The 24,053-nt window shown below is 54.3% G+C and overlaps 1 protein-coding gene across 2 annotated transcripts in view; it reads left to right on the top strand.

Annotated features, from left to right (window-relative positions):
* The first annotated feature begins 5,448 nt into the window (after window positions 1–5,448).
* Window positions 5,449–24,053, top strand: part of STK40 (serine/threonine kinase 40) — a 39,229-nt gene continuing 20,624 nt past the window's right edge. Inside the window, exons 1-3 of one of the 2 annotated variants that reach the window (XM_062190984.1) lie at window positions 5,449–5,605; window positions 6,569–6,594; window positions 22,780–22,899. In XM_062190984.1, the coding sequence (XP_062046968.1) occupies window positions 22,788–22,899 (112 nt within the window). In that variant the 5' untranslated portion in view covers window positions 5,449–5,605; window positions 6,569–6,594; window positions 22,780–22,787. The remainder of the gene's footprint in view (window positions 5,606–6,568; window positions 6,595–22,779; window positions 22,900–24,053) is intronic. The other variant, XM_062190983.1, reaches the window with a different exon arrangement.

Here is a 24,053-nt window from a genome sequence, read left to right as displayed (position 1 = left end):
TTCATTTTGTTTGAAAGGCAAAGAGACAGATCTTTGACAAGCTGGCTCGCTCCCCTCTGGGGCTTCGTGTGGGTGGCAGGGACGCAAGTACTTGAGCCATCGCCTGCTGCCTCCCCAGGATCTGCTTTAGCAAGACTTGACCCAGGCAGTCAGATACAAAGTGCAGCCATCCCAAGCATCAACCTTAGCTGCTGTGCCAAATGTCCACCCCTCAAATTCCCGTGACTGACTTCCTGTTTTACCCCCATTCAGCCAGAGCGGCAGGAACTTACCTGAAGTCCACTGGGAGTGGCCCCTTTTCCTTGGGATCGAGTCCTATGGCACTTCCTTCCAAGGTGCCGAAGCGTGGGAAGGGTGGGTGATGAGATGGTCCTCCAATTACCAGCATCCCCTGATCTGCCACCATCAGCACACAGAGGTTGCTGCCATGTCATGCCCCCGGCTGTCACCCAGCCCCTCCTCAGGTGTCCAGGTGCTGTTTTTCCTGCTTCCCTCAGGCCACTTAAAGCTCTGGGGATGACCGGCGGCACGGCTTAGCAGGCTACTCCTCCGCCAAGCGGCGCCGGCACACCGGGTTCTAGTCCCGGTCGGGGTGCTGGATTCTGTCCTGGTTGCCCCTCTTCCAGGCCAGCTCTCTGCTGTGGCCAGGGAGTGCAGTGGAGGATGGCCCAAGTGCTTGGGCCCTGCACCCCATGGGAGACCAGGAGAAGCACCTGGCTCCTGCCTTTGGATCAGCGCGGTGGCCGCAGCGGCCATTGGAGGGTGAACCAACGGCAAAAGGAAGACCTTTCTCTCTGTCTCTCTCTCTCTCTCTCACTGTCCACTCTGCCTGTCAAAAATAATAATTAGGCCGGCGCCGCAGCTCAGTAGGCTAATCCTCCGCCTTGCGGCGCCAGCACACCGGGTTCTAGTCCCGGTTGGGGCACCGATCCTGTCCCGGATGCCCCTCTTCCAGGCCAGCTCTCTGCTATGGCCCTGGAAGGCAGTGGAGGATGGCCCAAGTCCTTGGGCCCTGCAACCCATGGGAGACCAGGATAAGCACCTGGCTCCTGCCATCGGAACAGCGCGGTGCGCTGGCCGCAGCGCGCCTACTGCGGCGGCCATTGGAGGGTGAACCAACGGCAAAAAGGAAGACCTTTCTCTCTGTCTCTCTCTCTCACTGTCCACTCTGCCTGTCAAAAATAAATAAATAAATAAATAAAATAAAATTAAAATAATAATTTAAAAAAAAAAGCCCTGGGGAAATCCTGGGAACTTAAGTTAGCTGGGCCCTGTTCAGCCAAGTGTAGCACACAGTGGCTTCTCCAGAGGGTTTTCTTAGCTCCCTGATGCCCTACCCAGAAAAAGGACCCTTCCCTGTGTCTCAGTTCCTAGACCTGGCTGACAGCCCCTTCTCCAGGGCTAAAGAGAAGCGTCTGTATCCTGGGAGACCCCTGCCCCCAGAGCCGGCCTCCCACATCCCCCTGGCACCGTTTTCTAAATTTGTATCTGCACAGAAATTCTTTCCATTCCTCCCCGAAGGCTAGGCTTTGGGAGCGCAGAAGCTAAAAATGGACTGTGCATTCTGCTGTATGGCTCCGCTCATTTCCTGAAGTAAACGCATGCAGGATCTCCTGACAGTCTGTGTAAGAGAGGAGCCGAGGGGCGCCGAGGGGAAGATAAAGAACCTGTTTTCAAAAAGCTGCTGGCCTAGGGCCGGCGCTGTGGCAAGGCGGGTAAAGCCTCTGCCGGCAATGCTGACATCCCATACAGGTACCGGTTCGAGTCCCAGCTGCTCTACTTCTGGACAAGGGAGAGCTGGGTGGGCATAGAGCTGGAAGTTCAGGTCTTCCCAGGGCGTGCCACTGACACAGCATCTCCAGAGTTCAGCACAGCCAAGCAGGATGGAACTCAGCAGGCTATGTGTGTTCTAGTCTGCTCTCCCTGGCTGAAGGGCCACAGAGCAGCAGGCGTCCCTTGGGTTCTCATCTGTGTTCCAGAAAGACACAGAGAAACAGGACAACGTATGTGAAGGGTAACCACGTGCGCTTGGTCTCTGCTTCGGCATGGAATTATGTCGGTAACATGACAATCACACTGGCCTGCCGCACTTGATGGCAGTGAGACGCGATGTCAGGCCAGCTCTGTCCTTTGGAGGCCCAGCGAGGGGAAGGAGCTCTCTCCAGCCCCCGTGGTTAAGTTAGAGGCAGCGTACCAAGATGGGCACCATGATGGTGATCACAAACAACTACGGCTTGGTGCCTCTCATCCCATGCCACACAGGGGCTCTGTGTATTCGATGGGGCAGAGCTGTTGTCTGGGGTCGCTGGAGCCCCAGCATCCAGCTCCATGATCTACACACAGCAGGCCCACATTGCAGTGCTATACCAACCTATAATTAAAGATTTATTTTTATTTATTTGAAAGAGTTACAGAGACAGAGAGAGAGAGAGAGAGGTCTTCTATCCACTGGTTCATTCTCCAACTGACTGCAATGGCTGGAGCTGAGCCAATCCAAAGTCAGGAGCCAGGGGCTTCTTCCGGATCTCCCTCGAGGGTGCAGGGGCCCAAGGACTTGGGTCATCTTCTGCTTTCCCAGGCCACAGCAGAGAGCTGGATCGGAAGTGGAGCGGCCAGGACTAGAACTGGCGCCCATATAGTATGCTGGCACTTCAGGCTGGGGCTTTAACCGGCTGCACCACAGCGCTGGCCCCCATATATATTTTTAAAGATTTATTTATTCAAAAAAGTGACAGAGAAGGAGGGAGAGAGAGAGATCTTCCATCTACTGGTTCATTCCCCAAATGACTGTAATGGCCAGGGCTGAGCCAGGCCAAAACCAGGAGCCTAGAACTCCATCTAGGTCTCCCACGTGGGTGGCAAAGGTCCAAGCACTTGAGCCATCATTTGCTTTCCCAGGTGCATTAGTAGGGAGCTGGATGGGAAACAGAGCAGGCAGGATTAGAACTGGTACTCACCAGTGTTGCCACCCTGGCCCCCTCCTTTAAAAACAAATAAAAAAGACTTTTTTCTTTGGAAGGCAGAGACAGAGAAACAGTCCTATATATTAAAACCCTATGGGGTGGGGAAGTGCTAGCATTCGTTGTAGCCTAGCAGGTAAAGCTGCCACCTGTGATGCTGGCATCCCGTATCAGCCCTGGTTCAAGTCCTGGCTGCTCCGCTTCCAATCCAGCTCCCTGCTAATGGCACGGGAAAGCAGTAGAAGATGGCCCAAGTCCTTGAGCCCCTGTACCCACATGGGAGACTTGGATAAGCTCCTGGCTCCCGACTTTGGATCAACTCAGCTCTGGCCGTTACAGCCATTTGGGGAATGAACCAGTGGATGGAAGACCTCTCTCTCTCTGTACCTCTGTCTTTCAAATAAATACAAATTAATCTTAAAAAAAAAAAAAAAAGGCAGATTCGCTAGTACCTCGGCTAAGCGACCATCTGGTGCTGTTGTGACAGGCAGCACTGCCTGTCCGTAAGTGCAGAGAGCCGGGGAGAGACTAGGTCACTGCGTGGTGCAAGGATGAATCCCAGCGGTTTCGTCCTGGTGTCTTGATGACAATTTTCCACTTCCTTTGGCTGGCACCTTTAGTTTCTATCCATCACCTTTTCGTTCCCCCTCTTTCTCTTTCTCCTCCTGGCCACGGAGTGCAGTGGAGGATGGCCCAAGTGCTTGGGCCCTGCACCCCATGGGAGACCAGGATAGGAACCTGGCTCCTGCCTTCAGATCAGCGTGGTGCGCCGGCCGCAGCGTGCCGGCCACGGCTGGCATTGGAGGGTGAACCACCAACGACAAAAGGAGGACCTTTCTCTCTGTCTCTCTCACAGTCCACTCTGCCTGTCAAAAAAAAAAAAAAAAATCCCATGCTTTGAATCAGCTGAGAGTCCCCTGGGGGTGAGGATGGGGGGGTGGGGTGGTCAGAAACCCAAAACTCTTTGTCCAAGACCGGCTTCTAGCATCCCTAGGCTTTCCCTTTTGTCCGGGACCGGCTTTGGTGGACCTGTGTTTTGCTCATGAAAGCTGAGTGTGAGCACGCGCTGGGCCCCGTGAGAGGCTGTTTCCATAACTCACTGAGCCCCCACGGTGATCCCATGAAGTGTGGACAGGCGGGGGAGGTTACGGAGGGGCGCTTAGTCACACAGCTCCGAAGTCAGGCAGCAGGGAGTCCCATCCAAGCTTTGTGGAATCCGCCAGACTTGGTTGCAATCACAGCCCTGCCGTCGTAGGTCCAAGTGTTAGTGTGCGTCTGTGAACAGGTTACTTCCCCTCTCGGCTTCCTCATCTGTATGCAGTTGCCCAGTGCTAACCACTGTGTGTGGCGGCTGTTCTGACTGTTACTGTTGTTCAGCCCCATCGGCAGCTCAGTGGACACCAGGCATTCAGAAACACAAAGAGGCAGCCGGCCCACACTCCTCCCAGCTCTCATGTCCTGGCACTGCCTGTGTGGCAGTGACAAACGTGCCTACACATAAGAGCCTTGGACACGCGCCCCAGGACATGTGCGCCCACACACGCATGCAGAGCGACCCAGGCGACAGCTGGAAAGACAGCTGAGAGTTCACGCGGCAGCGCAGAGCGAGCCCCTGGCTCACACCTCTGAGACAAAGGAGTGGGGCTGTGGCCGCTGGTGCCGCTGCCACTGAGCCTTTCTAGCCGCTTCTGCGTGCCAGCGGAGGGAAGCCAGGCTCTCAGGGGGCCCCAGTGAGTCACCAGCCTGATGCAATCCCTTTAAAGGGCTCATCTGCCGGTGCTAGAAGCTGATTCATGGAGGGCGTGGTTGCTGGAGGAGGAGAAAGGGACCGAAGCTGCAACAGGAGGGTGAGGTTAGGTGGCTGGAATCGTTCACAGAGACTCTTCGCCGTAAACCTGCCTGGCCTAGACTCCAGAGATCTCCAGGTTGAAGCTGGAGTTCTCGAGGTTTATACAAAGGCGAGGGGCCGAACGGGAAATGAATTGTGAGCGCCGCGACACGAATTTCTTTTATAAAGCCTAACTGTAGCGCTTTCCACACGGAATTCCAGAAGCTGGGAAACGGGAGTCTGGGAAGGGTCACTGTTCTGATAAATAATCCACCACAGACCGAGCGAGGGACTTCTTCGACCCGGAGGGGCGAGGGTAGGGCGCGCCAGGGTGTGTGCAGTCAGGGCGGGGCGGGGCCTCCGTCCCAGCCTCATGGCACTCATAGATAAGAGGTAAGTCCCGACCCCTTCGGCCTCACTGTCCAATCGCTTCCCAGATTTCGGCCCTGGCCCCACCCTGAACCAATCCTCAATCTGATTCTGGCCTCTTGCCCGAAGGCTTCCGCCCAACGTCAAGATGGCGCCCTTATCCGCCGGCAGCAGGGCCGCAGACACAGGCGAGGGGCGGGGCGAGGGGCGGGGCCGCGGCTCGGGCCGGGGAGGAGGGGGCGGTGCGTCACTTCCGTTGTCAGGTGGCGGCGCCGCAGCCATGGAGGGAGGCGGCGGCGGTGGCGGCGGCTCGAGCGGCTGCGCTGGGAGGCGGCGGTGAGCGGCTCTCACGCCCCCGGCCCGGCCCCGGTCCCCGGGGACCGAGCGCCGAGCAGCCCCGGCTCCCGGCTACGGACTATGGGCGAGCAGCGCTGACCACCCGGGGAAGGTGAGGGCGCGGGTTCCGGAGCGGGGAAGCGGGGCGGGGGGTTGCGGGTTGGCGGGGCGGGCCTCAGCGGCCCAGGCGATGGGACGGGGTGACAGCCGGAGGCTCTCCGAGTACGACCGAACTGACAGCAGCGAATGCCCGGCGCCCTGCTGGGGGCTGCTCTTCGGGGCGGCCGCGGGGAGCCTCGGTCCCCGCCGCAGCCCTGGGCCGGTGAGTGAGGCAGGTGGCGTTCGAACTCAGCCAGGTTTATCCAGAGACACCTCTGGCTCCCCGTGCTTCCGACGGATCCGGAGAGTGACTCCAAAGTTAGACCGCGTCCCGGAGGAGGGCCGGCCAGGGCTTCCTCTCGGGGCCCTCAGCCCTTGGCACGGGTGCCGCCGCTGCCGGGGAATTTTCGCATCCTGGGCGGCGTTCAGGTGCGAGTCACAGCTCCCTGCCTGCCAGGGCCACGTTTGGCCGGCGGTCTCCGGGGAGCGAGCCGATGATGACCGGCGTTCCACCTGCCGTGCCGGTCAGGCCGCCCGCTCCCATGCCGCTTGGCCCCACCTTCGGGCCAGGAGGTAAGGACGTTCGGAGTCCCCGAGGCCGCGCGCCCTTGCCCACCCCCACTCCCCAGGTTTGCTGCCCTTTTGTTGGCGGAAGGAAAAGATGACAGCCGCCTTCTGCGGCGGGATAGACTTTGCTCCGTTTTAAGTCACTGGAGGAAACCGGTTGGCTTTGCTGGGTTTTGAGAGCCAGAGGGTAGCCCCGCGGGGCTGGGCACCTTTCCTTCTTGGCTGGGTCCTTTTGCTTAGGATAAGGCAGAGCAGAATATGTAATTGTAGGGCCGAAAGAAAACTTGGCTGTGGAGAGTGGGCTTGCGTGCCTCCAGCCTGCCTTAACGGGCCAGCTGTGTCATGTGTGAGTTGGATCTAGGCAGCCCCCATTCATTCATCCATTTCTCCATCCTTCTGTTCCTCACAGGACTGATCGGGGCCTCCCCTGCAGAGGTGAGTGCTGTAGAGTGGCTTGGGAGCCAGGCTGCTTGAGTTCAGATCCTGGCAGTGTGACCTTGGGTGCATTGCTTAACCCCTCTGTGCCTCCCTGGCCTCACCTCTATAACAGAGTGGTACCAGAGTTGTCACTGAAGATTTAAAAAGGTAACACTGTATAAAATCAATTGAATTAAATAAATGTTACCTCTTCTTTCAAGGAGTTGGCAGTCTGGCCAAGGGAGGCTGAGCTGTAAGCAGATAGTTGAAATGTGATCTAAAAAGGCTCCTAGCAGCAGGCACAGAGCACTGTGGGAACCCAGCAAAGGAAGCTGCTAGCTGACCTGGAGATGGGCTCAGGGGAGCCCTGGGAAGGTTTGGCTGAAGTAATGCTGGAGATGAGCTGATGGGGTGGGGCGGGGCTTAGCCAGGTGAGAATGAGGGGTGAGGTGTTCTGCTTAGAGACGAAGGTGGTTTGTTGGGGCTCAGTAGAGTGGCAGGGAGGCTCGCATGGATCAAGGTAAAGTAGTACAGGTTGACAAGGGAATGCCATATTAACAGCCCGGGACTAGATGCCAGTGGGGACCTAGTGAAAAGGTTTATGTGGAGGAGTGACGATTGGATCCGTGTTTTAGGAAGCTCTCCCTGGAGGTGACAGTAGGGGAAGGAAGGAAGGGGAGAGGAGAGACCAAAGGGCTGGAGCCTCCCCGGGGACCAGTGCAGGCTTCTGAGAGGAGAGCGGAGAAAGCGCTGTGTGCAACCGGTGTCAGCCAGCAAGCTCCCTGCACAGGCCTGGCACACGTGCCCCTCTCCTCCTGAGAGTGCAGGCTTCTGAGAGGAGAGCGGAGAAAGCGCTGTGTGCAACCGGTGTCAGCCAGCAAGCTCCCTGCACAGGCCTGGCACACGTGCCCCTCTCCTCCTGAGAGTGCAGGTCACTTAGCGCCGGGGGAGGCCAGGCTGCTCTCAGAAGGCCCACGGTAAGGGGTGCTGCATTGCTCGCTCGGGGTCCCTCGTACTAGCTAAGAGCGTTTTTGGCTTTGCCATTAGATGGGTCTGGGTCCCAGTTCAGCCCTGCTGGTGCCTGGGGGTTGCTTGTTCTCTCCATGCCCAGCTTGCTCCTCCGCAGCAGGGCAGTTGTGAGGTGGTACTGAGCACATACAAGTCGTCAGTGCTTGGTGCATGCTGGCTGTTCCTGTTAGAGCTGTGGGGGAGAATTTCCAGGAATTCGGTGAAGCGATTCGCAGGGGCCAGAAGTTGTCCTGGTGAGCTGTCAGAAGTGTCCTGGAGGATCACAGATCACAGAATTTTATTGCATCCTCCTGAAAAGGAAATCTGTGGGGAGTTCACCCAGGCGGTATGGGAGCCATGTGGATGATTCAGCTCAGCTCTGTGAAAGAACCATTTTTTTAAAAATAGAAGTAGGACTGCTGAGGAAAAAAAAAGAATAGTATTTTAAAGTATACATGAGAGAAAATGTATTTAGAGTCTCTTCTGTGCGTGCCCCTCTTAGCAACCTGTCTGGTCTCTGAATTAGCACCATTAGGAAGCATCGCACATACTGATGGGTTAGCCCGTGTGTGCTGGGCGGGGGGTGGGGACCAGAAGGAGGATGGAGAGGCAGGCTCTGCCCTGAGGGAGGCTGTGGGCTAGCAGTGACACTTGACACTTGCACAGAGCTTGGCAAGTGTGTCACAGCCTGTGCACATGTGGCGGAGCTGAGCGGAAGGAGTGATTCACCTTTGGGATGAGGAGGAGCTTGGGGAGGACTTTGGGGAGCCCTCAGAACTGGAGAGTAGAGAGTATTCTGGGGGTCCAGGGAGTGCTCCAGGCAGGAGGAGCAGCATGGCTGTGGGGAGGGGTACATGCTGGGGGTGGGGAGCTTGAGAGCCACCAGGGTTCTAGAAGCGGCCTGGCTGTAGAACACAACAGAGAGGAAGCAGGCACCGGCGCTGAGACGCTTGAACTTGGTGTTCTGTTGGTGACGGACGCCTCGCTGAAAGCGGAGGAAAGGCTTGCCCAGAAGTCCCGTGGCTGCGGGGGGATGATGGCTTGCAGAGTAAGTGGGTCTGGCGTCTGGAGGCCCCAGAAGGATCTGTTGCAGAAATCACAGCAAGGACTTATGGGGCTGGGGTCGAAGCAGGGGTAGGGAAAGGGCAGAGCTGTTTGCAGGGGAATCACCTGGACTCTAGAGTGTTTGGAAGTGATGTTGAGGGAGGAGAAACAGTAGCAAGTGACCCTGAAGTCACCAAGAAGGTGATGGCCTTGAAACCTGTCAGCTCCATTCAGTCAGGAAAGAAGGGAAATTGCAAAACCTCACGGCCTCTTGTCTAGCCTTGGGCCAGGCCTCCTGCGCTAATGCCCGAGTTGGCTGCTGGGAGAAAGGCCACTTCCCTTCCTTCACTTTCCTCTGCCCAGATTTGACAAGCAGGTGAACCGTTTCAAGTTTCAGAACCTGTAGTTGGTGACGCTGCAAAACTCCCTCAATTTGTTTAGCATTCAGATGGCCCTATGAGTGGTCCTTCCACTGGCAGTGTCCACACTTATTTAGCAAACTGTTGCCAGTTGGAGGGTCCTGAACAGCAGCAGACCGCAAGGGAGGGCCTTTCTTAGCGGCCCCTGCAGAGTTTTTCCTGAAAGAGGCCTTGAGGTTGGACTAACTTCCTGATGCTGGCTCAGCTGATTCAGTCGCAGTTCTCGGGGAGGAGAGGCGTCTGTCAGAGGTCCATAGGGGAAGTGAGAGGATGCTGCCCGAGTGCCTCTGCCCCTAGAGTCTAGGCAGCAGGTAGCTACATTGAGAGGGGTGAGCTGGTGAATGGGGATTTAAACAGGCCCTAAGGAATTTGAGAGATTTTCGCAGCATTTGGCCTTGGGTTTGTAAAGGATGTAGATGAGAAAGTGACCCGAAGCAAGTTCATGTTGTCCTCCTCCACCTGCTTGGATGAGACAGTAGCCTTGAAGGTGGCTCGGGGCCCACGGCAGCTCTTCTGTAACTTCCTAGGCTCTGTAATTAGGGTCCAAGAGGGGAAAGGGATGATATCGCTGGTGGTGATTTACTTACATCTTGGAGATGGCTCAGCCCAGCTCTTCCATCTGAGTCATGTGGGGCTACATTGTGTCCCATCATGGGTGCAGTTTGTTCAACAAGCTGATGTATGCTTAGGTTGTTTTCTGGATTTTGCTCTCCAGACACAACTGAGTGATTTTTCTTGGGATGTGTGATTTTGCCCACTTTAAGTGTCTATAGTATAAATTCTTAGAAGAATTTTTTTAAATATTAAAAAGAGAAAAGAATTCCCAGACCCCCTTTTAACAAATGGGAGCAGCTTTACTCCCCTCCAGCAGGCACATCTGCTCTTGCCTTGAGTAGGTTGGGTTGAATTGAGGGGGTGCTGAGATCCTGTAGCATTTATTCTCCTCTGGTCAAGGCCAAGTGTCTGAGTAGTGTGAGCTCAGCTCCCCAGAGCTTAGCAGTCCGCAGGCTTCATGATGTCAAAGAAACCTTAGTGGTTGGCAAGCACCAGAGGTGGCAAAACTGAGAAGGGCTCTTGTACTTTAGAATGAAGCTGTTGCCTCTAACTGTGTTTGCAGTCTGCCACCTACTTGGCAGGAGAGAAAGACAGGAGCTTTGGACTCTATTCAGTGACTCAGGGGTCCAGAAGGAAGAGAGTGGGCTGGTCACTGTGGAGGCGACTGGCAAGAGCAGGACTGGCGGCTCCGTCATTCGTCTCGGCGTTTGAGGCAGAGCTGCTGTAAGATCTGTTGAGAAGGTACCCATGTTTCTGGGGGAAAGCTCAATTTAGCCCTCGGGACTGTCAGAGCCAACATTCCAGGGGGCTTCTGGGACCCTGTCCTGGCACCTCACAGCTCTGGAGAGCGACTGTCCTGCTGCTTTTCCCAGTCAATATGGAGCTCCCAATGTTACCACGTTTGGGGTGGATGTCATAGAGTGTGTTCTCTTACTGTGCATCTTCTTCCCTGGTCTAGCCCTCCTTGGAAGGAAGGAAGGAAACCAGAAAAAAAAAAAAAGAAAAAAGAAAAAAGCTCTCCCCCACCTTCCAGACGCTTTGCTGAGTACTCTGCAGTACCTGATTGAGTCTGAGGAAGTGGAGGCTGTCTGCTTTACAGAGGGGCGCACCTGGCTCACAACCGGGATGGGCAGAGCCGGGATTTCCAGTTGCACTTGTGTGGCCCTAGAGCCCTTGCTACCCCCTTCCTTCCTCCTAGCCAGGCTCTGGTCACATGTAGAATCTTGGACTCATTGTGCCACAGAGTTGGAAGGGACCTTAACAAATCAGAACCGTTCCTTTTTTCCAGAAGAATGAAACTTCTAGGAACAGGTCCCTCCCTTTCTTACTCTGTGGGCAAGGAGACTCTCAACCATGTTATCTAGTAGTTCAGGGGCTAGGCTCAGATCAGACCTGGCTTCATAACCCAGCTCTCCCACCTGCTAGCTAAGTGACCTTGAAGAATTCACTTCCTGTTTTCATCTCTCACCCCAGTTTCCTGTCTGTAAAGTGGGCAAAACAACCCCTACATTTAGAATAGTAATGAGAGGTATAATAGCATGTTCAAGTGTCTGGCATACAGTCAGGACCCAAGGGGCCAGCCCTGATGAGGCTCAGGTGAGCTCTTTGCTAGTGGGTCTGTGAGTGACTTGGAAGAGGCATTCTGAGCCAGCCCACATGGATGATAGGTGGCAAACAGGAAGTTCCTTATTGGCTTGTGTGCAAGCTACCTGGGAAAGCTTTAGCTTACCAAGAGTGTTGGCCTTGTCCCTTACCTTCCTGATGCGCCCTTGTATTGGCACACAGGCTCACACATCCAGGATACTTATGCTTATTCCATGCTCTCCCACCTGCCTTTTCTCTGAGGCCTAGTCTCCCTGTTACCGCTCTTAATCATTAGTTTAGGGAGATCTTTGGAATTTTTTTTACAGCTTTTGCTGCTGAGGTTGGCTTTGTGGTGTTGTAGGTAAAGCTGCCTTCTGCAGTGCCAGCAATCCATATGGGCACTGGTTCGAGTCCTGGCTGCTCCACTTCCAATCCAGCTCTTTGCTATGGCCTGGGAAAGCAGTGGAAGATGGCCCAAGTCTTTGGCTCCCTGCCCATCCATATGGGAGACCCGGATGAACTTCCTGGCTTTGGCCTGGCCCAGTGCTGATCGTGCGGCCATCTGGGCAGTGAACCCGCAAATGGAAAATCTGTCTCTCTTCCTTTCCATCTATAACTCTAACTTTCAAATAAATAAATCTTTTTAAAAAAAGATTTGCTGTAGTAATCTATGATAAAATCATCAGTGCAGAAGAATATAATAATGCTCCCTGCCTGCTGTGGGTCCCTAGTTGTGTTGCCTGCAGGTGTCCCTTGTTGAATTTTTCCAAGAGGCCTTTGGCCTAGTGGTTAAGATGCCCACACCAGAGTGCCTGGGCTTGGTTCCCATCTCTGGCTCCTTGGTCTAGGTTTCCACCAGTACAGATGCTGGAAGACAGCAGGTGATGGTGCAAGAGTCCCTGCCACCCATGTGGAAGATCTGGATTGGGTTCCAATTCCAGCCCCAGCCCAGTCCTGGATTTTGCAGGCTTTTGGGGATTGAACCAGCAGATAGAAGATTCTCTCTCAAATTAAAAAAATAAATAAATTTCTTCTAGAAATTTCCTACACATGTTCAAGGGCATAAGGGTATAATTTTTTTAAAAAAGCTTTATTTATTTGAGAGGTAGAGTTACAGACAGACAGAGAGGGAGAGATAGAGAGAAAAGTCTTCCATCTGTTGGTTCACTCCCCAGATGGCTGCAATGGCTGGAACTGAGCTGATCTGAAGCCAGGTACCAGGAGCCTCTTCTGGGTCTTCCACGTGGGTGCAGGGGCCCAAGCACTTGGGCCATCTTCTACCGCTTTCCCAGGTCATAGCAGAGAGCTGAATTGGAAGAGGAGCAGCCAGGACTAGAACCGGCGCCCATATGGGGTTCTGGCGCCTCAAACGGAGGCTTAGTCCACTATGCTGTGGTGTCGGCCCCTTGTATAATTTTTTGTAATCTGAATAGGATCATACTACATGTATTCTCTGCCATTTGCTTCCTGTGGTGAGCTGCTGTAGACGTCCTTGTCAACAGGTGTGGGCTTCACCATGGAGGCCGTTCAGACTGTGGTTGTCTAGATAGCCCGTCCTCTCTCACTGGACATTTAGACTGTTTCCTATCTAGTGTGATCTGGGTGTGATTGGTGTGGTTTTGTCTTTTGCTGCTGTGCATGGTTCTGCAAGACCCCTGTTGAACACACTTACCTTTGTGAGCTTGTGTGCGTATGTCCATAGGATGACTCCCAGAACTGGAGCTGCTGGGCCCAAAGCCTGTGTGTTTTCTTTCTTTTTATTGGCTTTGGTTTCACACATGTTTTCTGCACACCTTCTGGGCCTGTGCAGGGCCAGGGGTGGGGAGTAGACATATCCTTGAGGTGCCGGCGCTGTGGTGTAGTGGGTAAACGTCATGCCACTTGTGATGCCGGCATCCCATGTGAGCACTGGTTCGTGTCCCAGCTGCTCCACTTCTGATCCAGCTTCCTGTTAATGGCCTGGGAAAAGCAGCGGAGAATGGTACAAGTGCTTGGGCCCCTGCTATCCTTGTGGGAGACGTGGAAGCTCCTAGTTCCTGGATCCTGGCTTTGGCCTGGCCCAGTCCCAGCCATTACAGCCATCTAGGGAGTGAGCCAGCAGATGGAAGATGTCTCTCTGTGTCTTTCCCTCTCTCTCTGTAACTTTGACTTTCAAATAAATGAAAGGAAGGAAGGAAGGGAAGGAGAGAGGGAGGGAGGAATACACTGGAGCAGACACGTGGCAAATGTGGTCCCACCAGCACATGACACAGTCTTGGGTGGTGGCTCTGGCACTTGTGATTGGCTATGTCTGTCCTCTCAGTAGCTCAGAGAAGGTGAGGCCCTCATGAGGGCTCTTCCAGCTGACAGAGCCTGCAGCCCCCCTCTAATCACACCAGGCAGCCTCTTCCCCTCTGAGCAGCCAGGGGCAGCAGCATTGGGTAAAACTTCAGAAAGTGAGCTGTGTTCATTGTCAAGGCTGTGAAATTTGATTTAATTAATTTTATGGAGGCAGTTAAGGAAAGGCGTTTCACTGGCACCCATCCAAATTGCCTTTCTCCCCTTTCTCCCAGGATGATTTGTGGGTTGTTGGTTTTTTGGTTTTTTTTTTTTTTTTTTTTTTTTTTTTCTGTTGAAAAGTCTATATAAAGAGAATTGCATGCACCTGGGTCTGGCCTGGGCTTTCCCGTATGTCGCTCTGGAACTCGGGTAGAAGGAGGGAACCGTAGCTTTTGCCTAGTGCCTCCTCCACGCTGGCTGCGGCAGTCCTGGGGACCCTCTGTGCAGGCAGCACAGGCCCCTCCTCTAGGCGAGGAGACTGCAGAGCAGAGAGGCACAAGTCTGGCTCCCACGGTGAACGGAGGGCGGCTCTCAGACTCAGCCAGTCCTCCTTCGGTCACTTGCTGCTTTCTCCTTGGCCTGTTGTGGGTGACAAGAACTTGAATTCCATATGGGTCTCCACGGCAAGCCTTGTGTGTGGACTGAGTCACTGCACAAAGCTGTGACTGATGGTTTGAGTGGAGGGACCTCTCAGGCGTGTGTTCACACCAGGATCTCCCATGTTGCAGGGGAGCCCAAGTGAGCGAGCCAGAGCAGGTTAGCCTGATGGGGAAGAGCTGTCAGTGAATATCTGCTGTCACTGTACCCAGCAAAAGGCCCCCTGCAGAGCCAAGGGGCCACCACAAATGTCTCCCCAGCCAGTGTGCTTGGCTATGTCCCCGTGCTACTTCTTTGGATGGAGGAGAGCAGGCCAGCATGCCTGAGAAAGAGCTATTAAATGTCCCTTCCCCCTCTGACACCCACACACAGTGACGGATTATTTGTTGTCACATCAGCTGTTTCCAGAGGCCCTTGGGAGGGGTAAGCTGGTGGCTGGGCTGTAGTGCTGCCCTGGGATCTGCTCTGGTGGCTTTCAGAGTGACTGCTGGTGAGGCCCATTGCCCACAGGAGCAGCCTGCCTGCTTTAGGGCCCATGGCACGTCTTGCTCCATTCATCTTTCCCTAGGGGAACCTGCAGAGAGAGCCGCCATCTACCTCGGTGGGCAAAGTCCCAGGTTCTTCTTCCAGAATCACCTGGGACGTGTCTTCCTGGCCTGGGGCCGTTAGCCTCCAGACTCTCCTTGCAACCTTCCACTGGGACCTCCTCAGGGCAGTGGGGTGGAGAGAAATGTCAGTGATTACACATTCCTCTTGTGTGCAGCTAGTCCAGGACTCTTGCCTCCTGGAGGAGGTGAAAGCTGGGTCCCTGGACTGCAGTCCCAGGGTGCTCAGGCCCCTGCTGGCCCCCAGACCTGCCGCATTCAGCCCCTGGAGTCCCCGTGAGGAGAGGCAGAGCAGAGGGCTGGTGCGGATGTGCTGGGGGAGCAGGCTGGGCGCGGGGCCCTCTTTGGGAGCACCCTCCCACTTCCCACTGGGTTGAGTCACTTCCTTTGGCTGCTGCAGGTACTCTCCCACAGCCCGGAGCAGAGCCGCTCAGGGAGGCTCACCGATGCAGCCACTGCACTCAGAAGCCTGAGGCAGCAGAGCGCTGTTCAGACAGTGATGTGAGGTTTTGTGTTCTTGGCAAATTGGAGCCGTGCTTGTCCTACATTTTAAAAGCAGACAGAACTGTCTCTGTGCCTTGGAACAGAGAGGATGACTGCACACGTGTGACTTGCTGTCATCCGGAGCCCTGGCTGAAGTCCAGGGATTACCAGTCCTCTGCCGGCCTCCCACCCCCCAGCCGTCCTGAGCACGAAGCAGATGGCTTCTGCCAGTGCTGGTCTCGAGGACCCCACTGTAGCCTTGGGGCCTCCTTCGAGGATGGCTGTTCACACTCAGCGGCAGTGCACCCAGGCTAGCGCAATAGGAGAGGGCAGGCCCCAGGGAGCCCCCTCCTGGGCCGGGGTCTCAAGGCTTTGGTTTCTCAGTAACAAAAAGGGGGATCTTCATAAAGTTGTAAGAATTAAAGAGAGAATCTGGGAAGCACTGAGAACAGTTCCTAGCAAGTAAAAACAGATGTGCTTGGACAGACTTGTCACCAGACGGGTCACCTGTGTGGGGCAGGGAACACGTGTTGCCTTTCACTCAGCAAAGGCTTCACGACACTGCCAGCCAGAGATCACATTGGGGTCCAGGCGGGGTAGGGGGATGGTAAGCATCCTTGCTTTACAGATACTGAAACCGAAGCCATGAAGGGCCACAAAACAAGCCAGTGACACAAGCTGACACTTGAACCCAGGCTTCACAACCCCCAAAACATCCTGTTCTCCCAGCTGGGTCTATGGTGTGAAACTCTCGGTTTTGTTTGCTCCAGATTCCCCCTGGTTTCCTGAGGAACTGTGCGGATAGAGACCAAATGTGGAGGAAGTCAGGGGCCCTGGTAGAAACCACCCACATGTGCTTTTGAGGTGCCCCAGGGGCTGCCCCCAGAGTGCTCGGGGTGAGGGACTGGAGGGATGCTGGCTGTTGTCTGCTAGAAGAGGTCCCAGGGACCCAGCCCTTTTCTCCTGAGGGCCCTGCCACACCTCCTGTAGGGCCAAGCAGGGCCCCTTTCCCACCGTGCTCACTGCAGCTTTCTGGCATGCAGCCCCTGGGTTCCAGCAGAAGGACCACTATAGGGAAGTCCACGGGGTCCCATCCTGTCTGTGGCTGGCAGGACTGGGGCGGAGAAAGCACAACTGAGGAAGCAGTGTGGTCAACAGAAAGAGGACTGGACTCAACTTTGGAAAGCCTGTGTTCGATTCCCAGCTCATCCACCAGGCCTTTGCCTGGTGACTTAGGCAGGCCTCAGCATTCTGACTCTCACTTTCTTTTTCTGGGAAGTGTTGTTTTGTGTGTATATGTTGGGGGAGGGGATGATCAGTTATAATTATGTGTCTGCTAGTGCTTTGTAAGCTGGAAAAAGTCAGGTGGAGAAATCAGTGATGATAGTTAAGGTCAGGTGCCCCCCCTCCCCAGTTCTAAGTGTGAAGTTCACTATTAGAGGTGTGCGGGAATCGGCAGAGTGGCCTGGAATACTTGGCACCTGCATGGGAGGGCAGGCCAAGTCTCTCCCTGTTTCCCTGTTCCCATTTTGGCTGTAGAAAAATACCTTTTTTTTTTTTTTTTTTTTTTTTTTTTTTTTTTGAGGGGTCTAGAAGAGATTTTCCTGCATGGTGTGGATGCAGGGTTCTGCGCAGGCTGCAGGTGTGGTGAACAGTTTGATCCTCGGGGGCTGCTCTCCAGCAGTACTGCCCTTGCTGACTGCCAGCTCAGACCCGGTCCTGCCCGGTGTGTTTCTCCCGTGAGTCTTTTCCTGGACTAATTATCCCAACACTAATACCTTCCCTGTTACCCCCAGCTGGGGTAACTCCTGTCTTATGCCATCAGCTGTCATACCCCACTGGTCTGACCATCCATCTGCCTTCTGGGCTCCATTGTTACCCGGCCTCCTGTGAACCACACCTCGTACCTCCTTATTCAGTCGTCTCTATCCCCTGCCCCAGAAGTGGCTTTCATGCCTTCTAGATACATAACAGATGGTCCCATTCTCTGTCTCCCGTTTGAGCAGTTTGTCAGGCGCTGGATTGGTGCAGGAAGTCAGAGATGAATGGGATTTCTCCCGCATGGGAGCCCACAGCCTGGAAGATAAACCAGTGACTACTGCACAGTGGAGGGGACAGCTGTGCTCAGGGGCCCTAGTCAGGAGGAGGTGACACCTCAGCAGGGGTCCAAGGAGGAGGAGGATGAGCCAGCCGGGGGAGAAGGGCAGGGCAAGGGTGTTCAGGGCACATTTAGGGAACCAACCATGAGTCATTCGTTGTGGCTGGGTTTGGGGTGCAGATAAGGACAGTGAGGTCAAGGAGGTAGGCTGGGTCTGGCAGGCTCAAGAGGAGATTGGGTTTCTACCTGCAGACCATGCCAGCCCTCAGAGGACCACCACAGCAGGCAGCCAGAGACCCTGCAGCCTGCTGGAGTCTGTCCAGCCCCTTACCTGGGTAGCTGGCTGGGGTCTTGGGTGGATTGGTTCCTGTTCCACCTGAGAGAAAGCAGTGCCCCACCATCCTGCACCTGGTACAGAGAAACTGTTTGAGGCTACACAACAGAAAGACACCACCACGTGGCAGACCTAGAGATTGCACCAAGGCCTCATTTCCTTTCCCCTTCCCATTCCTTTAGCAAGTGCTTGGGAGAGAGGACTGAACCAGCTGTTCGTGCCAGGCTGGGCCCTGCCCTACAAGTCTGTGTACCCAGGATCTGTGAGTCAAGTCTTAGGAGCAGCTCCCACAGGTTGGACTTGCCTGCCTCTAGGGACCTAAGTAAGTTTCAGAGATTGTGACCCTTCACCCCTACACACTTGAGCAAATATCACAGGCCACTCCTGTGTAGCCACAGCACACATCTCAGATTCAGGAAGTGTAACCAATGCAGTGCCATTGTCCAACACACACTCTGTATTCTGGTTGTGCCAGTTGCCCACCGGTGCTCTGCACTTCCTTTCCTCCAGGGTCACCTGTTGTCCTTAATCTCCTGTCAGCTAGAGGAGCTACTCAGCTGTTCTTTGATTTTTGACATCAATGTATCTGAAGCACTTAGGCCCATTTTGTTGACTGTCTCTCAGTGTGGGTTTGCTCATGATAAAGTTTAGGTTGTATATTTTTGGCAAAAAAAAAAAAAGAATAAGTAACATCTGTTAATTAAATGCATCACATCAGGAGGCACGTGGTATCCATTTGGTCCGTTATTGGTGGTATTAACTTTTAACTTTGACCGTGGGTTAAGGTTGCATCTTGCTTTTTTTAAAAATTGATGTATATTTACACATAGTGAATTTCACAGATCTTTTATATGTATGTTTTATTGTTCTGACAAATGCACACCTCCAGAAGCCATGACCTTCAATAGTAATTACAGCCCAGATTCTGTCTCTGCCCTCCTTCCACTCCCAGGCCTACTCTGAGAGAGATCTTAGACTAGAGGCACTGAGTCTGTTCTTCTAGACTCTTCCCTACTCCACCCCACACTTCACCCCTAACTGGAGCATGACAGGAGACTCATCCGTGGTGACCTCATTATCCTGGACAGTCCCTTGCTGTGCCCCAAGTGGATAATCACTAGCTATGCTCCTGCTAAGCACAGGCCTTCAGCTCCCCACCAGCCAGCAAACAAGAAGACAAGATGCTCTGTGCCTCCAGCCAACAGAGTAGACATCCTGCTGCCCCACAGCCCAGCTGTCCTCTGCTTTCCACTGCCAGAGGTGCCCCGGCACCACCCAGCTCCCCTCCCCCACTCCGGCATCCTCTTCTCCCTGCTGTGTTGAGCATATCACTGAGGCTGGCCACCAGACCCCACAGGGCTGCAGTCTCAGCAGCCAGCCAGCAGGTTCAAGGTCTCTGAAGCTTTCAGTCTGGCTCCCTTCCTCCATCTGGTCTCCCAAGCCCCCAGTTCAGAGCCTAACTAGCCCTTGAGGCGGGGGAAATCTACAGCTCCTATGTTTCTCCGAATGACAGCACAGTTTGGCAAGGGCTTTCAGTAGCCAGCAGGTACTTGGTGTGGGATATCTCTCCTAATCCTTAGGACAGCCTTGTAAGTAAGGAGGATGCCGTGCCCTATTGTTTGTAGGTGAGGAGGAAGTAACTTGCTGAAGAGCTCACCACTAGTAAGTGATAGTGCTGGGGTTTGGACTCAGGTTTGACTTACTCCAGAACCCTTGCTCTGACTTCGGAGATGCCAACTGGTATGGGTTTTGTAAGCCAAGATGGTGATGCCCTCAGTCTCAGGGTGACTGGGCCAGGCATGGTACGGCCTTCTAAAATGGGCATTGCCAAAGGTAAAAACCAAAAGGCCTGTACAACTCAGGAGCACTTTTTTTAATTAAATAATTAATTCACTTTTTTTGATAGACAGGAAATAGGGGCTGCAAGCAGGGACAGCTTGAATATTGAAGCTGCCAGCTCAGCCCAACCTGGAAGTGGACAGAGTCAGTCAGTGGCTCCTGGTGGCCACTAGCAGCTCCTGACAGGTTATGGCCCCAGCTGCTGTTGTGTACACACACAACAGAGCAAGTTCCTCACTGGGCTGGGATCCACTGTTTGTTCCTCTGCAGGGACTTGTCCTGGTTTGCTTTGAGGGTCACCCGTCTGCTGAAACCCAGAGGTGGCTGCAAGAAGCCTAGGATGAGGTTGAATGCATGTGGGCAGAGCCTGCTGCTGTCCCTCATGTCTGTTGGGGGGGTACAAGGACTCTTCTTTGCCAGTGTGTGGGGACCATGTCTCTGGTCCATGGCGGGGGATGGATATATGTATCTTTCTCAGTGGACTTTCCCCCACCCCACCCTGTACCTTACCAGGCTTTTGCTGCTTTGCAGTTGGGTAGAGCTGAGGACAGACAGCTGTGGAGCGTAGTCACTGTGTTTCATTAGCTCAGTGCCATCTTTCTCTGCAACCCACCTCCTTTGGGAGGTGGATAGTGTGTCTACTAGGTTGAGCCATGCTCTGCCACAGGTGCCTGCACACACACATACCCACACCCACACACACAAGTGTTCTGTACCTGTTTTTGCTGGACTCTAGCATTTTAACCTTAGAAGCCTTAGTGTCTCTCTTGGCCCAGCCTTCATGGTCTCCTGGGAGAGTTTGCTACCACTGTGTGGCAGCATTAGGGTGAGGTACCCTCAGCCCCAAATTGACAGGGTGGAGTCACGCAGCCCCTGCTATGGGCACACCTTGGTAGCTGTCCCGGCACTGAGGGCCTGTCATGCTGAAGAGGCCCTGGCTTGGCAAAGCGAGCAGAAGCCTGCATTCAGAGTCGAGGAACACACTGCAGCCTGCCTCTCTCCTGGCCTCCGCCCCTTTCCCCTATTGTCGCCTCATGGAGCTTCCTCTTGAGTTCAGGTTCTGAGAGCACTGATGCTGGCTTGTGCGGCTAGAACATGGAAGGGTTGACAGACTCAACGTTCTAGAGGCTTCTAAGCTAGGACTGTTGAGTTTCTGGGGAACGAAGCAGTGGCCAAGAAAACACCAAGCAAATAGCTGGCCAGGCCAGAGGAGCAGGTGTCTGGAGGAGCCAGCCCCAGGTGCTTATGAGACCAGAGTTTCTGGAGCTTCATCAGAGCAGGCCTTCCCCCGCAACCCCACCACTGGGAGCACTAGGGCTACCTGGAGGGTTGTGCATCTCACAGTTGGAGGGTGGAGCAGGTCCCTGCTGCAGGACAGCAGAGGCAAGGGCAGAGTCAGGGAGGTCCTGCTCAGCCCGTCAGTCCCATGCTCCAGGCCTACCTCTGCTCCGTGCTTCCTTTGCTTCAGGCACCTGTGGCTAGCACAGAGAGATGTTCAGGAAGGGAGGCAGCATCTTTTCCCTCTCCCTGCTGGTCTGCTCCCATCCTTCTGTCGGCCTGTGTCTTGGAGTAGTTCCCATTCGTTCTCTTGAATCGTGAGTGGGGTAGGTGGGGTCAGGGGAGCCCACTCATTGTCTGGGCTGCAGCTGCTCCCAGCAAGCTGTTGTCTAGACCAAGTTGTGTGTAGGCGTGTGGGCGGCGTCTACACAAATGTGACGTGCCACCCTGCTGGTCTCCTGGGAACCGAAAAGGAGAGGAGGCTTAGTGTCCCAGGGATGGTGGAGAACAGGTTCGTGATGGTGGCAGTACTGATTAATGCCAGGGCCAGCAAGCAACTCAGGACACACGTAGTAAAAACTGCCGTCTGTTAGAGGGAAAGCATCTCTTCCTTCGTGGAGAAACTACTGGGGCAGGCACTGGGTGTAATGGGAATAGATATATTTTCCCCTCATGGGAATTTTAATGGTAAACACACAGTAAATACATAATTACAAAATATGGAAAGTGCAAGGGCCAGTGTTGTACTGCTTGCCACCCATGTGGGAGACCCAGGTGGCTCAGCATGTTTTGTCAAGTGGGCATGTTAACAATGGGCTTTTATTTTGCTTTTCACATCTTTATTGGGGTGTATTTCATATACCATAATATTTGCCCATGTAATGTATTTTAGGTGGGAGAAAAGGGAAGCTTACAAAACAGTATCCCAGTGTGGGCCACGTTTTTGTAATAAAGAGAACTTTATGTACCCATGTGCACCACACATGTAAACATCCACACAAAACAAATCTGCTTGAAATTTTTTTTTTAAGATTTATTTATTTATTTGAAAGAGTTACAGAGAAGCAGAAGCAGAGAGAAAGAGGTCTTCCAAATGGCCTCAACAGCTGGAGCTGAGCTGATCTGAAGCCAGGAGCCTGGAGCTTTTTCCAGGTATCCCACTCAGTATGGAGACTTGGACTTGGGCCATCTTCGGCTGCTTTCCCAGGCACATTAGCAGGGAGCTAGATCGGAAGTGGAGCAGCTGGGACTCAAACTGGCGACCATATGAGATGCTGGCACTGCAGGTGGCAGCTTTACCCACTGTGCCATAGCACCAGTTCCAACTACTTTTGTATGAAGAAAAAACATACAGGAGACACTTGCGGTTCTGTGCTTCTGAGCCCTCTGGGGAGGAGTGAAGGCTGCACTCCTAACAGCTCCCTGGCTTTTTTCTCAGGGTCACCTTTCGCCACTCTACACTCTCCTTAGACTCCAGCAACACGAACTGCTTGGTGTTGGTGGCCGCATGCTGCTGCTTACCTCTGTATAGTTGTTCACCTGGGCCCTCTGCCTGGAATGTTCTTGCCTGGCCCACTGCCGTGTCACCTCCTCAGGGACATCCCTGGGAGCCTCCGCCTTCCTGTGTGCGCATCTGCCCTATACGCCACTGTCCCGGGCATTTGGCCTCATGGCTGTGAGGTGCCCCTGGAGCCACCTCCAAACACAGCACGTCATTTTGGTGTAGACCTTTTGGGGGACAGGCTCAATTCGGGAGCCATTGGCTGGGGCTGGCTCCTTCCGCGTCTCGGCATCTGCACAGAGCCCAGTTTCCTGCTCCATGGTTTGCTGTCGCCCCACCTCTGGAAGCCAGTGTGTGCTCCATCAAGGAACACCCCCCTGTAGTGCCTAATTAGCCGTGAGAAAGGGAGCCCCAGGTCTTTATCACTGGGAACTTGAGGTGCTCCTCTAGTGGGCAGAGCAGAGGTGGCGGCACGCAGGCTTAGCTGGTGGAACTGGCTGACTTACTCAATAAGAAGGGGTCTTTCCTGTCTTGTCCAGAGCTGAGAATGAAGCGGAGAGCATCCGACAGAGGAGCTGGGGAAACGTCGGCCAGGGCAAAGGCTCTAGGAAGCGGGATTTCCGGAAATAATGCCAAGAGAGCTGGACCGTTTATCCTCGGTAAGCCTCTGGGAGTCTGGCTGCGCGTGGCCCAGGCATCAGAGAGGGGTGCCCGCCCACAGCGATGTGGAGTCCTGGACAGCCCTTGGGCCGGCCCCTCACTTCACCACTCTGTAAACAGAGTATATTTATGTCCGGGAAGAGCTGAGCCCAGGTTGCTGGGCCAGGGGTTGTCATTTTTGTTGCAGCTGCACCAGCTTTAGATCAGTCTCAGCAGAGAGCTAGACTGTCCTGTCCCAGACAGTCCTGTGTGCCCTTGGAACACCCCCGTGCCCAGGAAGCTCATAGGCCATGTCAGAGCCCAGATCCAGCGTTCCCAGATGGCCTGATTCATTTCACAAGGCGCTGTGCTTCAACTCTCAGTCCCATGGGCCGGCCGGCACGGAACTGCTGGGGAGCAGCAGAGCTCTCTGGGGCAGCTGTGGCCCGGCGCATGTACATGGCTTCAGGCTGTGCACTACAACCCTCCTGGTGGCCAGGGACCACGTAAGACTTTTGCTTTGAAATAGCATTTTGGACTGATGGGCACAGGCTAGTCCCAGCTTCAGCAGAATCAGTGGGGCCTGCTACCCACTAGGCTTGTGCTGTTTGCCAGGGATGCAGTAGTGAATAAGGTGGACGAGTCCATGTCCTTGTGGAGCTTGACATTCTAGTTAGAAAAAGAAGCAGTGCGGTCACCAGAAGTGATGAACCTCGAAGGCGTAAACGAGGTGATGTGAGAGTGAGAAGGGCCTATGGATGGTAGGGACAAGGAAGACCTCGCTGAGCCGCGAGTGGGAAGGAGCACCCATGTGAGAAGCGGGGAGAGGCATTCCAGATAGAAGGAACAGCAGGTGCAGAGGCTCAGGCAGGAGAGGGCTTACCATGCTAGGAATGAAGCACCCACGGTAGCCTGAGTGTGGCAGGGGAAGGGAGATTGAACATCCTCGTACTTAGAGCAGTGGGAAGGGAGCAAATCCTACAAGGCCTAGGGGGCCAAAGAGAGGAGTTTGGGATGCGTGTTAAGGTAGTGGAGCACTGGTAAGGGTGTTTTGCAGAGCAGGATGACAGTGACGTACTCTGATTCTGCTCTGAGAGCTCAGGCAGGTGCTTTCGCAGGATGAAGAACGCTGTGAGTCTCCACAAGTCGAGAAGTCCCCAAAGTCAGTGCTAGG

Source organism: Lepus europaeus, chromosome 5 (genome assembly GCF_033115175.1).
Source record: "Lepus europaeus isolate LE1 chromosome 5, mLepTim1.pri, whole genome shotgun sequence".
NCBI lineage: Eukaryota > Metazoa > Chordata > Mammalia > Lagomorpha > Leporidae > Lepus > Lepus europaeus.
This window is presented reverse-complemented; position numbering and strand designations above follow the sequence as displayed.